Here is an 18,464-nt window from a genome sequence, read left to right on the forward strand (position 1 = left end):
TGCAGAGTTCAGCACAAATGGGAATTGGTTTTGGGAAAAGCGTCAGGTTGCCACAGAGTTCTCAATGCCTTCAAATAGGATAGACTTCCAAGAGGTTTCGTAGATTAGAGCCAAGCTTGCACTCAGAGGTTCATTTGGTATCTATGGTGCCTGTGAACTAGATGGAAAGTGTGTTCTCCGAACTCTTTCTCCCTTCAGACATCTCATACATCAGGAACACTTCACAGCATTTGTAGTAATTCCTTCTAAAGAACAAGGGAAGGGAATTCTTCTCCCACTCACAGTGTAAATGCCCCTTTCTGACCAGAGAATGGTCCCTGTCTGACACAAACTCTTCTGAAAGGTACAATCCATGTGTGTGTGTGTGTGTGTGTGGGGAGGGCTGTGGAGCTGGCATGACAGCACAACCAGTGTCATTGGCAGTTTCACAGCATAAGTGGCACCTACACTGTTGATCAGGGCACCAAGGACAGTGGTGGTGGTACTGCCTGACTCTGTAACGCCTGGGTGCAGAAGTTGCCACTGCCCTGGCACTCTCCTCTGCAAGACCCTTTGCCAGGTCCAATGGGTGCATTCCGGGGGCATTCCTGGGGTGGAGCCGATAATAATCACTTCCTGAGGGCTTTCAGCCTGGAAATACCCCATTCTGCTGCCAGCAACTTACACCAGCAAAAATGCAGGTCTAGCCCACTGAAAAACAGCAAGAAGTTTTGGGCCATGGATAACATTTCAGCTTTTCCCTCCCCTGCTCCTCCCCACTCCTCTCTGGAGGCGGGTGCAGCTGTGCTGTCTCCAGCTGCCACGAAACCGCCCCCCTCAGTGGATTGGGCTGCCTCTCAGTTCTTCAGATGAACTAGCTCTGCTCGAAGAATCTGGGCTAGGAATTTTTCTCTCCTGAGAAGTAAATTCCTTTCCTTTGGCTAGACTTGGGTGCACTGGCGTAATGTCCATTGGGCAAGGTGGGCAGCTGCCCAGGGCATCACCTTGTGGGGGGCATCAAAATGCTGGGTTCGTTTTGGGGTATTTTAGTGGTTTTCCATTTTTGGCCTGCAGGGGGGCGCAGTTTTTTAGGCTAGCGGCACCAAAATTTCGAAAGCGTATCATCCAGGAGACTGTCCTTATGCTACCCCAAGTTTGGTGAGAGTTTGGTTTAGGGGAGTCAAAGTTATGGGACTCCCCAAGAGAATGCCCTTATCCCCATTGTTTCCAATGGGAGCTAATAGGAGATGGGGGCTACAGTTTTTGAGGGTCCATAATTTTGAACCAAACTGCACCAAACTTGGGGAGTAGCATAAGGACAGTCTCCTGATGATATGCTGAAGTTTTGGTGCTGATATGTCTAAAAATGCACCCCCTGCAGGTCCCAATGTCCTGGTGCAAAACAAATTGGTCGTGGTGGAGTGGCCACCCATGGGGAGGGGGGGCATCCAACTCAGGTTTTGCCCAGGGCTACAGTTTGCCCGGGGCTGCCTTGTTACGCCCCTGCTTGGGTGTGTCCCCAATGCTCTCTTCTCGCCGCAGGTGTTCAGACGCTAAAAGTCTGAAACTGATAGTTGAATTCAAGTCCTGACAGGAGCTCTGACTTCAATACCCCGCCCACTCACAGCCTTTCACTCATACTCCTCAGGCTTTGTGAAGGATTAAGCCTTTAGACTCAGGTTTTTCTGCCTCTACCTGCTTCTTAGGTTGATCATAATAGCCTTCTGGGAAGAGAGAAGATGCCTGGATTGGAAATTGAGAAAGCGGAGAAGTGCCTTCCTGTGAATTCATATATAAAAAAGAATGGGGAAATTAATGAAAACCTCAGCTTATATCCAAGCATGCACAAAACAGCTAGTTCGAAACCTCCATGTGGTAAGTAAAGCTTCTGTCTGACTTCTTTCTACACCTGGTGTCAGAGAAGTTAACAATTTGTAGCTGGGGTGACCTAGAAATGCCAGTGTGTGATGATTTGCGCATTCATGGATAGTTGAGTTAGTTGAAGGACACTTGACAAAGGAGTATCATTCCGCACATGCAGAATAATGCACTTTCAAACTGCTTTCAGTGCTCTTTAAAGCTGTGCGGAATAGCAAAATCCACTTGCAAACTGTTGTGAAAGTAGTTTGAAAACGCATTATTTTGCGTGTGCGGAAGGGGCCATTGTTTGTGGTATATGCCTAGCTGGCTTTTCCAGCTTCCAATAAAGCATCTGTTATTTACAGCACACACCTCTGAAGGTTTTTATTATGTTTTAGCAGTCGCACATGCTGAACTACTCAGAATCATTAAAATGAATCTTTCACTCAGTGATTTCAATTGTGTCTGTGTAACCTACTTATCCTTGGCCACATCAATCTCCATTGGAGACTTAGGAAATAATATATGACAGCACCCTGTGGCTTAACAAACCCAATATGAAATTGCTTGAACAAATTAACAAACTTTTAATCTTAACACAACTTTCTATCTATTGTCGAAGGCTTTCACGGCCAGAATCACTTGGGTGCTGTGTGGTTTCCGGGCTGTATGGCCGTGTTCTAGCAGCATTCTCTCCTGACGTTTCGCCTGCATCTGTGGCTGGCATCTTCAGAGGATCTGATAGTAGGGTCTTCTGAAGATGCCAGCCACAGATGCAGGCGAAACGTCAGGAGAGAATGCTGCTAGAACACGGCCATACAGCCCGGAAACCACACAGCACACAACTTTCTATCATTTAAGGATAAATAATAGTGAACATATAGTGAGTATATATATACAGCACAACTCAATCGTACAAAATCTTCAGTGCTTTTTTTAAAGAAAAAGCACTCTGAACAGTTACCACCACTAACAGTGTCCAGTAATGAAAGAATAGCAGGAAGGTCCAAACTATTCATCAAGCAGGGCTTCTTTCTCTCATCTGGCCTTCTGCATCTGATGTAGCTGCTGCAGGTCTTTCCTCAATTTGGGTCTGTAAAAAAATGAGTCATTCCCTCAATTAAGCTGTAGGCCAGATCAATTGAGGAGGGTGGGGCTCTTGATTGGTAATAAGTAAGCAAGTTTACCAACTGCACATGCTCAGTGAGCTCTTATCTCCTGGGCCCTAAGATCCAACAAAACCAAAAAATACTAAGATGGCATGGGTTACATTTGAGATGCATTTGGTCTCGTTCATACTTCTGACAACCCTGGCCCTTTCCCCACTTCTCTTGCTGCCGCAGTCGCTCTGCTGGCTGCTTAACTCTGAGCCTTGCCCTGACATCCCTACTTAAGCAGCGATCTGGGCGCCCCCACTAATTCCAGCAGCTGACCCCGCGCTCTGTCAAAGGCCCGTTTTACGCCAAAAAAAGCGCCAGGAGATTGCCCAGCCCAGCGGCCTGAGCGTGGCACAAGAGCGGCAGCGTCGGGGCGGCTGCGCCGTTGCCGCCCCTGACGTGGGGAGTGCAATGGGACCCCGCGCTACTTGCGGAGAGTAGCGCGGGGCTTAAGGTGAGTGGGGAAAGGGCCCCTGTGAGGGAGGTTAGGCAAGGTGAGTGTAACTGACCCAAGTTCACCCAGTAAGCTTTCCAGCTTAATTAGACTGTGATCCTAAAGATGCTTCCCTGGGAGAAAGCTTCACAGAATAATTTGAGATTTTTTTTAAAATGTAGATTTGCACTGGGTTGCTCCCTAGGATTTGAATCCAGGCCTTTCTAATCTAAATCTCTTGCACTAGGCGGCACTGTCGGGAGATGGATAGTTAAAGTAGCTGAAGGGCACTTGATAAAGGAATGGTTTTTGTGGTACGTGCCCAGCTGACTTTCCCAGCTTCAGAAACCTGCAAAGCTTTTTGAACAGAGGCAAGAGTGAATCAGAATTCCAGGTGGCAACTTAAATAGCCACAACTGAACAGCTAAAAGTCATGTTTGATGTGGGTGTGAGTAGCCATATGAACAGGATGTGGGAGGTAGGTAGGGAACCATGAGAGGGCTGCTTTCTCCAGAAGCATCTAGTCAGCCATAGGAAAACTGGATGCTGAATCAGTTCTGTTTAAAAAGTCAGCCAAATAATGTTGACCACACATGGAAGGGTGTTTTTTTTTAAATTAGGTTGATAGATTGGAGTCTGATATAAAGCCATGCCTTTTTCCAGTCACTTGAATAAGTGAATGGAGCGTTTCATTGTTCTAGTTAGTGGGTAAGTGTGGCGGACTGTAATCTGGAGAACTGGGTTTGTTTCCCTACTCCTCCACGTGAAGCCTGCTGGGTGACCTTGGGTTAGTCACAGTTCTTCGGAACTCTCTCAGCCCCACCCACCTCTCAAGGTGTCTGTTGTGGGGAGGAGAAGGGAAGGTGATTGCAAGCTGCTTTGAGCCTACTTGAAAGGTAGAGAAAAGCGAGAGATAAAACCAGCTCTTCTTCTGAAACTAACTAGTTCTAAAGGTCTGTCTAGATCAGGGGTAGGGAACCTTTAACACTCAAAGAGCCATTTGGACCCGTTTTCCACGGGAAAAGAAAACACTTGGAGCTGCAAATAATTTTTGACATTTAAAATAAAGATAACACTATATATATTGGGGGGGGGGGTTTCTACATTTTACTCCGCTCATTTTAAGAAGTGCATGGATGCCTGCAGGGCGGGCAAGGATGGGGCCGGCGGCTCTGCTTGTGGAGCCGCAGTGCAAGGGTAGAAGAGACGCATGCGGCTCTCGAGCCGCAGGTTCCCTACCCCTGGTCTAGATCCAGCATGGGGGCATTCACAGGCTGGGTCCTATGAACTGATCTGAGCTCTGAGCCAGGAGCGTACCTAGGCAAACTGGCGCCCGGGGACAAAACCTGAGTTTGGCGTCCCCCCGCCCAGCGTATGGGCGGCCACCCTCCCCCACCATGACCAAACAATGATTTTTTGTACCAGCTCACAAAACACCTCCCACTCCCATCAAAACATACATGGCTCTCTACCCACCAACTCTTTTCCTAATTTCCTAATCACAACAACCCTATGAGGTAGGTTGTTAGCCTGAGAAACAACTCCAAGCCAGTGCAAGTGGGTATTAAGCATGTAAATCTCTCACAAATCACCCCCAGCAAAACATTTACCAAACAAATGTCACATCATCTCTCACAAAACACCTCCAGTGGAATCCACCCCCAAACAGCATCACTTTCAATTGTATTTAAACTAGGGAGCTCAGATTCTTCTTTTAAATTCTCCCCCACCCTGAAACAGCATCACTTTTGAGGGTTGGCGATTCAGATGAAACAAATAGCAGATTCGGCTGGAATCTGGGCAAATTTGGGCACATTCAGACAAAAATTGTCCGATTATGTCCTGCCCGAATATGAACAAATGCGAATGCAAGGTATTTGGGTTTTTTGGGGGGGTATTTTTGGTGTTTTTCGGCCTGCAGGGAGCGCATTTTTAAAGCTAGCGGCACCATGATTTCAGGGCATCATCCAGAGACTGCCCTGATGATACTACCCGAGTTTGGCGATGTTTGGTTCAGGGGCAGCAAAGTTATGGATGCCCAATGGAATGCCCCCATCCCTACTGTTTTCAATGGGAGCTAACCTGAGATGGGGGCTACCCATTTGAGGGACCATAATTTTGGTCCCCCTGAACATAACTTCACCAAACTTAGGTGGCATCATAAGAATAGTTAACAGATGATACCCTGAAATTTTGGTGTCACTATATTTAAAAATACATCCCTTCCAGGCACCCCAAGGAATTTGCCCAAGATTCTTTGTTTTGCAGTGACTTTGCTCCATTGTAGCTAATGAGGAATTTCTGAGGCAGGCTGCACATTTTTGAAGATAGAGGCGCCAGACTTTCAAGGTGGCTCCAAGAGGCCTTGAGTAATAGCATCCAAGCTTGGTGAGCTTTGCTTCTGGGTGGTGATGGGGGGGGAGTTGAGAGAGTTCTGAGAGAACTCAGCCCACAGGCTTTCATGTGCAGGAGCGGGGAAACAAAATAAGCCTTTTGAGGTCCCATAAAATTGAACCCCCAGAAGCAAAGCTCTCCAACCCTGGATGCTATTACCAGCCCTCCTGGAGCCACCCTGAAAGTCTGGTGTCCTATCTTCAAAAATGTGCAGCCTGCCTACACACTCAGAAATTCCCCATTGGCTACATTGGAGCAAAGTCACTGCAAAACAAAGAATCTTGGGCAAATTTCTTGGTGTGCCTGGAAGGGGTGTATTTTTAAAGCTAGTGACACCAAATTTTCAGGGTATCATCTGTAAACTATTATTATGATGCCACCCAAGTTTGGTGAAATTATGTTCAGGGGGACCAAAGTTATGGTCCCTCAAATGGGTAGCCCCCATCTCCTGTTAGCTCCCATCGAAAACAATGGGGATAGGGGCACCCCCTTTGGGGGTCCATAATTTTGCTCCCCCTGAACCAAACACCACCAAATGTGGGTGGTAACATCAGGACAGTCTCTGGATGGTACCCTGAAAATTTGGTGCTGCTAGCCTTACAAATGCGCCCCCTGCAGGCCAGAACGTGAAAAACACTTAAAAATGTTAAAAACACACAAACGACCCTGAAATGTTGGCGCCCCCCCCCCCCGTGACCAAATGGGGGGCGCCCGGGGACATAGGGTACCCCCTGTCCCTAGGCAGGAATGCCACTGCTCTGAGCTGTCAACTGCAGAAACTAACATCCACTCAGAAATCCTACCCTAACAGGAAAGGGTTAGAACATGGACGTAGGTAAGGGGGGGGGGTTTCTCGGGTTTGAAACCCCCCCATTCATGTCCGAAGCTCCGCCCACCCGTTTGTGGGTTTTTAAAACATTTTAATGCTTTTTCGGTTTTTGGCCTGCAGGAAACGCATTGTTTGGGCTAGCAGCACCAAACTTTCAGGGATTGTTTTGGGGACTCTCCTGATTATACTGCCCAGGTTTGGTGAGGTTTGGTCCAGGGGGTCCAAAGGTATGGACTCCCAAAGGGGGTGCCCCCATCCTCCATTGTTTCCAATGGGAGCTGATAGAAGATGGGGGCTACACCTTTGAGGGTCCATAACTTTGGACCCCCTGAACTAAACGTCACCAAACCTGGGAGGTATCATCAGGAGAGTCTCTTACTGATACCACCCAGGTTTTGTGAAATTTGGTCCAGGGAGTCCAAAGCTATGGACTCCCAAAGGGGGTGCCCCATTCCCCATGGTTTCCAGTGGGAGCTAATAGATGGGGCTACACCTTTGAGGGTCCATAACTTTGGACCCCCTGAACCAAACTTCACCAAACCTGGGTGGTATCATTAGGAGAGACTTCTAAAGATACCCTGAAAGTTTTGTGCTTCTAGCTTAACCATTGCACCCCTGACAGCAGGCACCCCCCAAATTTCCCCAGATTCTCCTTTTAAATCCACCCCCTTCGGCATGGATTTAAAGGGAGAATCTGAGGTCCTAAGTTTAGAAGAAGAAGAAGAGTTTGGATTTATATTCCCCCTTTCTCTCCTGTAGGAAACTCAAAGGGGCTTACAATCTCCTTGCCCTTGCTCCCTCACAACAAACACCCTGTGAGGTGTGGCCCCCCCAACCCCCCCCCCCTAAAAAATCTATACCTACATCCCTGTGTTAGAAGCAGGTGCTTGGTGCCTTACAAGGTTGCTTGGAGCAGTTTCTTTTAGCCGCTTGCAAGGCCTGCCTAGAGCCACGCTGAAACCTGAGATGCATTCACTATTTTTTTCTCTCTCTACAGGGCTGTATTATTGTAAGAAACGCAAAACAGCTTTTTACGTTGCAGCTGGGAGTCTGGTACTTAATCTCTTTCTAATTTTCACCCTTGTGTGGTCAGGTGAGCGAAGAGGGTCACTGATCCCATTATGTTGCTTTCTGTCCATTGTGAATCTGTTTAGTAACAGGCTTTGCTGGAAAAGTCAAGAAGAAGTTGGATCCTTTTTTCACATGTGGTGGACTTGTAAAAATTAAGTATGGGGTGGAGGTTCATACAAAAATAAAAGAAATTCAAAACTAAATTCCCTTTTGCTGCTAAGATAATGTTACTTGGTATTCTTCCTGATAACTTTCCAAAGAAACTTAATGAATTATGTTTGTATATGTTAATGGCTGCTAGAGTGTTAATAGCATCGACTTGGAAGACCAAGAGTTGCTCAAATATGGAAACTTGGGAGGATAAAATAAAAGAATATGCTACAGTGATGAAACTGTCAAACTTTGTGAACAGAAAGTCAAAATCTGAGCTGCTTTTTGTCAGTTGTGAATAGGTTTAGTTATATTACTGGAAGCAGAGCCTACAGAATAGCTTGCTGTCTCAGATGTCTTGGGCTCATTCCGCACATGCAGAATAATGCACTTTCAAACTGCTTTCAGTGCTCTTTGAAGCTGTGCGAAATAGCAAAATCCACTTGCAAACAGTTGTGAAAGTGGTTTGAAAATGCATTATTTTGCGTGTGCGGAAGGGGCCTTGGTCTCTTCTCCAGACATCACTTATTGCTTTTCTTTGGCTTCACTTCATTAGCCTGGAAGCCCACACATCTTTTGTATATGCTTCACGTAGACCAGATGGATGGTTTAAACTAGAGGTTCAGAATCTATCCTGTTTTACATCCTGTTTTATCCTACCCACTGTTCTGTCAAAGAACATTTGTCCTACCATGACAAAAAATGCCACTTTCCCCAAGAAAAACCTTTATGTGTTTTCCAGCATTCTGTTATTAATACCAGCATTCCCAGTGGTCACAGACAAATAATCCATGGCAGAGCTGGGAGGAGATGGCATATCACACTGGGAATTAAAGGAGGGCAGATTCCTAGTAATTGTTATGAGAACTCTGCCTCTCACCTGAACTGCTTCTGTGTTCTACTGGTGGCCTGTTGTTCGGTCTTGTAACATTAAACCAATAAAAATATTCTAAAGTATTGATCAGCACTGTTTATGGATGAGTATCACAGCACCGTACTTGGCAAAAGCCATTTCTGGCAAAACTGGCTTCACAATCCCCTTTATTCCCCTTTGAAAGCCCTCCTCCTGGCTTCCCAAGAATTTGTGAAAAACAGTCTTTGGAGCTGAAGCACCCCAAGGTCGGCAGCAGATAGTGAGAGAGCCACCTGGCTTCCTGCCCCCACATGATAACGGATGTAACTCTCTCTCTCATGAGATTAGGGTGTCAGGGGAGCCTAGTTATCTACAAAGCATGTGAAGCCATAAAGTAAAGATCAAGGGAAGAATGCACAGATGGCAGTGCTTACATATAGCACTGAGCAGCATTGGTTTGTTATGCATCTCAATCACCAAGTTAGGAATGCATCTCAGTCACCCAGATAACATCCCCCTGACACATGTGTACTACTGATTGAGAAACACTGGTCTAAGCAGTTTGATTAAAATACCTTGAACTGCTTTGAAAACTGGTCTTAAAAAGCAATGTATAATTAAGATAGCCTGAACCTCAAGGGAACTTTAGTTAAAACTGTTTACCACAAACAAACCTTATCAGATATGAACTGTGATCATGGTCCTTCTTTCGGCTGGCTCTTCTATACCACATCCCTTCACAGTATCAAGATTCTGAAACAGAAGGGAACATTTTGAGGTCTTCTGAGAAAGCACCTGCATTTACAAACACTGCAAGTTAAAATTTATGCAATGGATCTTATCAAGTGTTCTATTGCTCAAGAGGGGTACCATTCTGCAGGGACAGAGCGAGCGTGCGCCCTCCAAGCCCCCGTCCGCCCCCGTTCCGCCCCTGGAACATCCCTGCAGAGGCACATGCCTGGTGCGTTGCAACCCTTTTCCCCGGGCACTACGCCACTGCCATTCTGTGTCCCAATGAATGGTTTGCAGAGCATGTGGGATTATGAAGTTACCTTTTTTATCTGTCAGCATTTCAGTGGTCAGAGACTGATAGCATTTTACCTACTGATCCTTCAAGTGTTTTTTTTTTAAGAAACTTGACATTCTTACTAGTCATAAGAACATAAGAACAAGCCAGCTGGATCAGACCAGAGTCCATCTAGGCCAGCTCTCTGCTACTCGCAGTGGCCCACCAGGTTCCTTTGGGAGCTCACCTGCAGGATGTGAAAGCAATGGCCTTCTGTGGCTGTTGCTCCCGATCACCTGGACTGTTAAGGCATTTGCAATCTCAGATCAAAGAGGATCAAGATTGGTAGCCATAGATCGACTTCTCCTCCATAAATCTGTCCAAGCCCTTTTTAAAGCTATCCAGGTTAGTGGCCATCACCACCTCCTGTGGCAGCATATTCCAAACACCAATCACATGTTGCGTGAAGAAGTGTTTCCTTTTATTAGTCCTAATTCTTCCCCCCAGCATTTTCAATGGATGCCCCCCTGGTTCTAGTATTGTGGATATGCCTCAGCGTGCAGTTCTGCTTCTTTGATTTTACAATGACAACAACCCAGCAAGGTAATTTAAGCGGTGAGAACGTGAGGCCCCTAGTCTAAAGCCTTCACCGATATCCCACACTGGCTCCCGTTCAGCCCTTCTCTGTACCTTTCAGACTGGGGTTGCATCAAAAGACACTGACTGTCAATATAGCAATTGAATACATCTACCTGCAGCTGAAATTTCTATCACTATATTATGACTGCTACAACCACCCACTTCTGAAATGCTTCTTCTTTGCAGTGAGAAGAAGAGAACCATCTCCTGCTCTTCCTACTTGCCCAGTGGCCTCCTGTCCAAATGGCTGGATTGGATACCAGGGGAAATGTTATTACTTTGCAAAGGCTGAAGGAAACTGGACGTCTAGCAAGATGCACTGTTCTTCTCTCAATGCCTCTTTGGCTGTCGTTGATTCCCAAGAAGAAATGGTGAGCATGTCTTTCTGCCTGCCTGTCTTGTACAGTGGACTTGTGAACACATAAGAAGAAGAAGAAGAGTTTGGATTTATATCCCCCCTTTCTCTCCTGCAGGAGACTCAAAGGGACTTACAATCTCCTTGCCCTTCCCTCCTCACAACAAACACCCTGTGAGGTGGGTGGGGCTGAGGGAGCTCCGAGAAGCTGTGACTAGCCCCAGGTCACCCAGCTGGCGTGTGTGGGAGTGCACAGGCTAATCTGAACTCCCCAGATAAGCTTCAACAGCTCAGGCGGCAGAGCTGGGAATCAAACCCGGTTCCTCCAGATTAGATACAGGAGCTCTTAACCTCCTACGCCACTGCTGCTCCTTACTGCTCCTTTATACTGAATCAGACCACTTGTCTACCAAAGTCCGCATGGTCCACTCAGCTGGCAGCAGTTCTCCGGGGTCTCGGGTTTTTCACATCACTTATTGCTTGGCCTTTTCTACTGGAGATGCTAGAGACTGAACCTGGGACCTTCTCCATTCCATCCAGATGCTCTACCACTGAGCCAGGTCCTCTCCTGTCCATCTCTGGTATGGAGCCAGAGATGGAAGCCTAGAGATTCTGCACAGAATTTGTAAGCACATGGCATGCAGCGAGTGAGTGGCAGGTGGGTTATATCGCTTCTGATGCTGAAGTTCATAAGGTTTCAGAACTGAAATCCCAAATGTGTTCATGTGCCTTTATTGTGGTGGTGCAGTATTGCCCAAATACTGGAGATCGTTCGCCTCTCTGCAGCTGATGTTCATTTGAAAGAATGGCAGCTTTCGACATTCTGCTTTGATCTGGGGAAGGCAGGAAGCCCAGATGTGCCAGCACTCAAATAAGTATGAGTTTCTGGGAGGCTGGTAGAAATTCATATTTGTCCTCAGGGGCAGCAGTGACATAGTGGCTAAGAGCAGGTGCACTCTGATCTGGAGGAACCGGGTTTGATTCCCAGCTCTGCTGCTTGAGTTGTGGAGGCTTATCTGGGGGATTCAGATTAGCCTGTGCACTCCCACACATGCCAGCTGGGTGACCTGGGGCTAGTCACAGTTCTTCTGAGCTCTCTCAGCCCCACCCACCTCACAGGGTGTTTGTTGTGAGGGGGGAAGGGAAAGGAGATTGTAAGTCCCTTTGAGTCTCCTACAGGAGAGAAAGGGGGGATATAAATCCAAACTCTTCTTCTTATTCTTCTCAGCACAAAAAATAACCTGAGGGTAGAAGCTACTACCTGGAGTAGTGATGCCCAACACCTCCAGGTCTCAGTTTAGCATAGCATGTATTTAAATCCAAGCAACTGCAGGAGAAGAACAATCAATCAATTTATTTATATGGCCCTAGGCCAGAATGATTTAAAAAATACAATTTGAGAACTGTGTTACCAACAGGATTTATGCTCCTTTCTGATAAAACAAAAATGGCTAAGCTTCTAAATAGCTCTAGTGTTGAAATATCTGAAGCTGTTGCTATGTTTTTGCTCTGTGTACTGCAAGTTGAGCAATAATGATCTTTTTATTGTATTTGAAATTCTTGGCACTGGTTTTATGCCTAATAAAGGTTTTTGGATTGATTTAAAAAATACACCCACGTAACTTGGCTTGGTGATTCAGTATTTTCCGAATTAAAAGAACAACAACCCCAAAAGAGCTATATTGGTCTTTTTCCAGCTTTTATCAGCCCCGAATACAAGCAGGGCTGATAAAAGCTGATCTGAATAGCTCAGAATGCTGAATTACGAATAGATATTTAACATTTTGCATTCAGGGGATTTAAACTTTTGCATTTGGGGGAGCCTTCAATTGCAGCTAGCCGCCTTGGACTTCCTTTAAACTTAAAAGTAGAGAATCCCCCCTCTCCACCCCTTAAGCTCTCATCTAGTTAAAACTAAAGAACACTGTTTGGAGGTTTTCCTTTCCTTAGTAACGGTTTGTTTCTGTTGCTGGTAGTTTCTGTTTGCTTTTGTGGTAGGTCATTTTTATGGACCCTCAAAGGGGTAGGGCCAATCTCCCATTGCCCCCTGAAGCAAAGTTGATCAAACCCCAGTGCTTTTACCAGGAGGGTCTCCTAAAGCAACTTTGACAGTTTGGTGCCTCCACCTTGAAAAATGTGCAGCCTGCTTGCACACACCCAGAAATGTCCCATTGACTGCAATGGAGCCAGGTCAGTTCAAAAGGAGAATCAGGGGAAATTTCTTGGGGTGCCTGTCAGGGGTGCATTTTTAAGATAGCAGCACCAAACTTGCAGGGTGTCTTCAGGAGACTCTCTTGATACCACGCAGGTAGCCCCCATCTCCTAATAGCTCCCACTGGATCAATAAAATTGGACCCCTTGAACCAAACATCACCACACTTGGGAGAAATCATCAAGAGAGTCTCCTGAAGATATCCTGCAAGATTGGCGCTACTGGCTTAAAACATGCACCACCTACTGGCAAAAAACTGTAAAAAACCCCCAAAACCCTAAAAATTCAAACAGACCTGAATTTGTTCAGAGTTTTTTTGAAAATAATCAGGTTTATCGAATCAGATATTTGGGGTTTTTGACTTTAACAATAATTTTAAAACCAAATAAAGGAAAATTAAGAGTTCATTTTCCTCTCCATAAAATTTGCAGTGGAGAAAGGTATGTGCAATAGACTCCCCATTCCCTGAATTGCAGATACAACTTCTTAACTCATGTGAGATTTTATTTAAAAAAACCCTTCCCAAATAATACAGCTGAAGGAAAGACATCAAAGCGGGCTCTGGAGAAAGCCCAATGACATTTCATTGAAGTGATAACAGATAAATAAGGAGCTGCAGAGATGCCTTCCCAGGATTTCAGAGGTTTGTATCAGAGGGGTAATAGTCAGTTGAAGCACAATGTCTTTGGTTTCAGTAATGTTTGTTTTCAAAACAAGATTCCTTCTGTATAATGAGAGAAACAGGATTTCTTAATTTAGAAGATGCAATTTCGTATCTGCGTACTGAGTTTCATGATGTTAAGATGCAAAAGGAACCCAGTGAGGTCTTGGACCTCAAACTGTCCTGCTAGAAGTCCACAACCAGGTCAAGGAAGAAACAGCTCCACCCTTCCAGATTTTTGGTTCCGTAGCATAACTGTCTCTAAACTTGCAAATTCCTTTTGGCTATCATGAGTTACTAAACAAAATTACACACATGGTGTGTGAAGACTTGGCATTTTGGTAGAAAGGAATAGTCTAAGACAGGGTTCCCCAAAATTGGTGCCCACCAACCAGTTTTAGAAAGTAGGCTGGGCCAGGTGGAGCTTTTACATAATGGGGCTTCCGATTGGTCACTGGCGGTCTGATTGACTGTGCAGACCTTTAAACAGTTTCTTTGGGAGCACCAGCTGCCTCAGCAACACAAATATCTTCACTGTGTGACTGAGGGTGTATGCAAGAAAATATTTTATGTTCATTTTAAAAGGCATCCTGTTTAACAGGATGAAATGCTGAACTATTAAGAGATAAGCATGGCCTCACTCCATGCCATATTGTGTTTGGCTTTGCCATTTATGGCAGCAGTTTTGAAATTCTGTCTTCCGCTTTGTGACAGAGGTCCAAAGGTGTCTGCAGGATCAAAAAGGTTGGAGACCGCCCACACCTGAGATAATAACTTTTCTCTTAGGCTAGATATTGCCTGACCTTTCTTTGTTCATTAGTTACATAATGACTAGGCACGGGCAGCTTTCTCAGTGACATCTGTTACAGCACATGTCTGATTTGGGGGAAGAAAAGGCCACTGTGCAATTCACGATTCAGTCCCAGGATGACTGAACTATACAATAGCTTTTTCTAGGTCAGGGGTAGGGAACCTTTAACACTCAAAGAGCCATTTGGACCCGTTTTCCATGGGAAAAGAAAACACTTGGAGCCGCAAATAATTTTTGACATTTAAAATAAAGATAACACTGTATATATTGGGGGATTTTACCCGCTCATTCTGAGAAGCGCATGGATGCGTCCGCCCTGCTACCTGCAAGGCGGGCAAGGATGGGGCCAGCGGCTCGGCCTCGCCGCTCCAACGGGGTGGGCGAGAGGGGAAGCTGGGCAATTAGTGTGCCCACCCTGCTGCCTGCAGGGCAGGCAAGGATGAAGCCAGCGTCTTGGCCTTGCCGGCCGCCGGGAAAGCGCCCGCCCTGCTCCAACGGGGCGGGCAAGAGGGGAAGCCCATGGCACGGCCCAGCCAGCTGCAGGCAATTGGTGCGCTTGCCCTGCTGCCTGCAGGGCGGGCAAGGATGTAGCCGGTGGCTCGGCCTCACCGGCCACCGGGAAAGCACCCGCCCCGCTCGAACAGGGCGGGCGAGAGGGGAAGCCTGCGGTGTGGCCCAGCCGGCCGTGGGCAATTGGTGTGCTTGCCCTGCTGCCTGCAGGGCGGGCAAGGATGGGGCTGGCGGCTCGGCTCATGGAGCCACAGTGCAAGGGCAGAAGAGCCGCATGCGGCTCTCGAGCTGCAGGTTCCCTACCCCCGTTCTAGGTTAAAAGTATTTTGTCTGTGCCTACAGCAAGATGTCTCTATATATGATTTGAGCAAAGGGAATTCTGTACCAGGGCTCCCAGTTGTTCCATATCTTACCATCTGGATAAGGCATTAGTCATATGGCTGATCAGTGTGGGTTTAATTTCTGTCCAGAATTAAATTGGACACACCCTGAGTGGGATCGGTAATTCTTTTCTTTTTTTCAGAACTTTATGCTTCGCTATAAAACTAATGCAGACCACTGGATTGGCTTAAGAAGAAATTTAAGTCAGCCCTGGAAATGGATCAATGGTTCTATTTTCAATGATTGGTGAGTCTCTCTTCTGTATGTTTCAAGCAGGCCAAATATAGAAACTAGATGTTCAGCTACATTATTCAGCTTGGAAAGGGTGGGGTACTGAATCTAAGAAAATAAAAGTACTCTCCATGGAGTTGTTCAGAACATCTTCAATGACATGTAGTAATTTTGCATCCCCCACGCATTCTAAACTCAATTTCAACCAACATTGAAATGAGGAAAAGTAGGAGTGCTGCCTTATGAACAGTGCTACCCAAACCCAGACTCCACCCCACATCGCCAAGAACTGGAAAAAAACCCAACACCTAATTTTTTTAAAAAAAAATGTTTTTATTGCTGACTTTCAACAGGGTTGTCGATTATTCATCCTGATGTGTTAAAACGGTTCATGAGTATCATACTCCTTAAAACCTATGCTCCTTAAAACCTTTCCTTGTTACCGGTTAGCCCATAATATGAGAAGGGGTGTCAGAGTATAGCAATACCTCACTGAGCATATTGTGTGCTGGAGCAGATCGGTGTGGTCTAACTGACAGCTCACCTGACTGATGCAAGAGGCCGTGAGCTGGACCAAACCGGATCAAACCAGGTTCAACAGGACTATGTGACCTTTACACTGATTGGTCTATGCTTGTATATATACTGAACAGATGGGACTGTATGCTGCTGGTTAGGGTATTCTACGTCTGGTGTCGCATGCTGTCCGTTTGTTCCTTGCTTCTGTAAATACTCGTATATAGCTGCACTATACATAAACTGCACTTCACTGCTTCTTGTGCTGTGTTTTGCTATTGTGGTGTTGCAGCTGAGTGCCAAGGCTGCTTACTCCTGCTCTCAGTAACTGGCCTTCCTCTGTGCCATGGGTCTACTCGCTAACAGTAGTCACTGCTATACATGTCTTCAGCACAGTAGGATTATTTACTCCTTCTCCAACATAAGAACAGCCTTGTCACCAGGCAATGGAAGGAGCTATGTAGAACCATTTATTCTAAAGAATTTTGAGGCCTGGCACTTGAATGTGTGGCAAATTCCAAGGAAGGACATTTCCAGCAGCGGAACAGGCTTCCTCATTTCCCCTCTGCCACTGAAGTGCTGTTAATGGGGGACAAGGATCTCTCAGGGGCAGCTTGACGGGTCTTCAGCTAAGGACTGCCCAGAGTAGCCTACTGTTGTTGCAACTTGGAAGCTAAGCAGGGTTGGTCCTGGCAGTGATTAAGGGAGGGGAAACTGCACCCGAGGCATGAACTGCCTGCATGCGCCTTCCCCCCCCCCCGACATGCTTCCAAAATGCCCCCAACCCCGCCTCCCCACATGACTGCAATGGAGCCGCCCAGGACAAGCCACACCAGATGTCCCCATTGCAGCTACATGCCTGGGTCCTGGGGAGTAGCAGGATGGGAGACTATCAAAGAAGCCCAGGGCTGCTGTGCAGAAGCAAGTTATGGCAAACCACTGCTGTTTCTCTCTTTGCTTGAAAACCCTCTGGGGTCACCCTAGGTCAGCTGTGACTTGATGGCACTTTCCCACCAGCTGAGGAAGGGTTAAAATCACCCCCCTTCCCTCATTAAAAATTCACAATGCCATTTTTTTTAATGCTTCAGGTTTACAATTCTTGGCGGAGGACGTTGTGCGTATGTAAACCAGAAAGGCATTGCTAGCTCCGGATGCTCAAGAGAAGAACCTTGGATCTGCCATAAACCAGTTTTGAAGTGATACAGAGGTGAAAGAGATCTGGGAGCCTTAGGACACCAAAAGCTGAACATGAGTCAGCAGAGTCATGCGGCAGCCAAAAAAGCCAATGCTGTTCTGGGATACATCAATAGGAGTAAAATGACAAGATCAAGGCGGGTCTGTCTGCTCCGTTACGTCCGTTTGAACTGGGAGATTGGGTGTTCCTGAAATCATGGGAAAAGGAGCCATTGAACCCTGTCTGGAAAGGCCCACACCAGGTCTTGCTGACTACCTATTCCTCCGCTAAGCTGCAGGGAGTGAAGCCTTGGATCCACTACACTTGGCTGAAATGTGCTAATCCGCCTTCTGTAGTCCACGCTCGAGGAGAAGCTGCAAGGCAACCGGACGTGTGGACCTCTGAGCTTGGCCCAGCGTTGCGCCTGCGCCTACAACGTCGCAAACACAGTCATCCAAAGACTCCACCCTCTCGGGTTGCTTGCCTGAGGGAAGAGGAATCAGCTACTGACTCGGACTCTGATTAAAATTCTTAACCACAGGCTGCTCCGGGTTCCGGTTATCCCCCTGATATAGTGGCTTGGGCACCGGTTTATTCATGGACGCCTTGCTGCAGAAGACTTCAATCAAGGTTCTTCAATCAACATAGGCGAGACTGGGGTAGCTACTCGATCAACAAGAATTGTGCGTTTATCAATGACTGTACTTTACATTTTGTTAGTTCAATTGTTTCTTTACATGTATCCTCACTCTTTGTATATTCCTGGTCCTTATTATATTTTGCCACCTCCTCCAGTCCCATGGGCAGGGACTTGGGTGACCGCTAGGCCAGCCCCCTCCTTTTCAGCGTGCCCACATTACTTTTCTGCCATCTACCAACTTCGGGACAGTGAGGATAGAACCGTAGCTTTTCTTCTAGTGTTTCAAAGGGTCCCAGCCGTATCTAGCCAGTGGGGTCCTCTAGAGGATCCCTCTTAGTGCGAGTGTAACCCCTGTGTAAGAATGGGATGACCCAGAAAGGGGTGGAGTCTGAAAAGAAGCAGAATGCTGCAGAACTCATGAGGTTGCAGGAAGCAAGGCTACCAGGCTGGGACCTTGGTTGATTTTATTAAGCCCTTAACACCTTGTTTAAGGTAACTGTAATGTTGTGGGGAACTAGTGGGAAGGGAGTTTATTTTTTTGCTATATTTTAAATGTTAGAATTTATTGTTTCAGGGTTTTTGTGTATGTAAATGGTGAGAGT

General features: G+C 46.5%; 1 protein-coding gene across 1 annotated transcript; it reads left to right on the forward strand.

The window, feature by feature from the left end:
• Positions 1-1,524: 1,524 nt before the first annotated feature.
• Positions 1,525-17,374, forward strand: LOC125425282 (C-type lectin domain family 2 member B-like). The gene is made up of 5 exons (XM_048482880.1): positions 1,525-1,854; positions 7,650-7,745; positions 10,558-10,742; positions 15,444-15,547; positions 17,137-17,374. The coding sequence occupies exons 1-5, from the start codon at positions 1,719-1,721 to the stop codon at positions 17,246-17,248; spliced, it is 633 nt and encodes a 210-aa protein (XP_048338837.1). The 5' UTR covers positions 1,525-1,718; the 3' UTR covers positions 17,249-17,374.
• The last annotated feature ends 1,090 nt before the right edge of the window (positions 17,375-18,464 follow it).

Source organism: Sphaerodactylus townsendi, unplaced genomic scaffold (assembly GCF_021028975.2).
Source record: "Sphaerodactylus townsendi isolate TG3544 unplaced genomic scaffold, MPM_Stown_v2.3 scaffold_25, whole genome shotgun sequence".
NCBI lineage: Eukaryota > Metazoa > Chordata > Lepidosauria > Squamata > Sphaerodactylidae > Sphaerodactylus > Sphaerodactylus townsendi.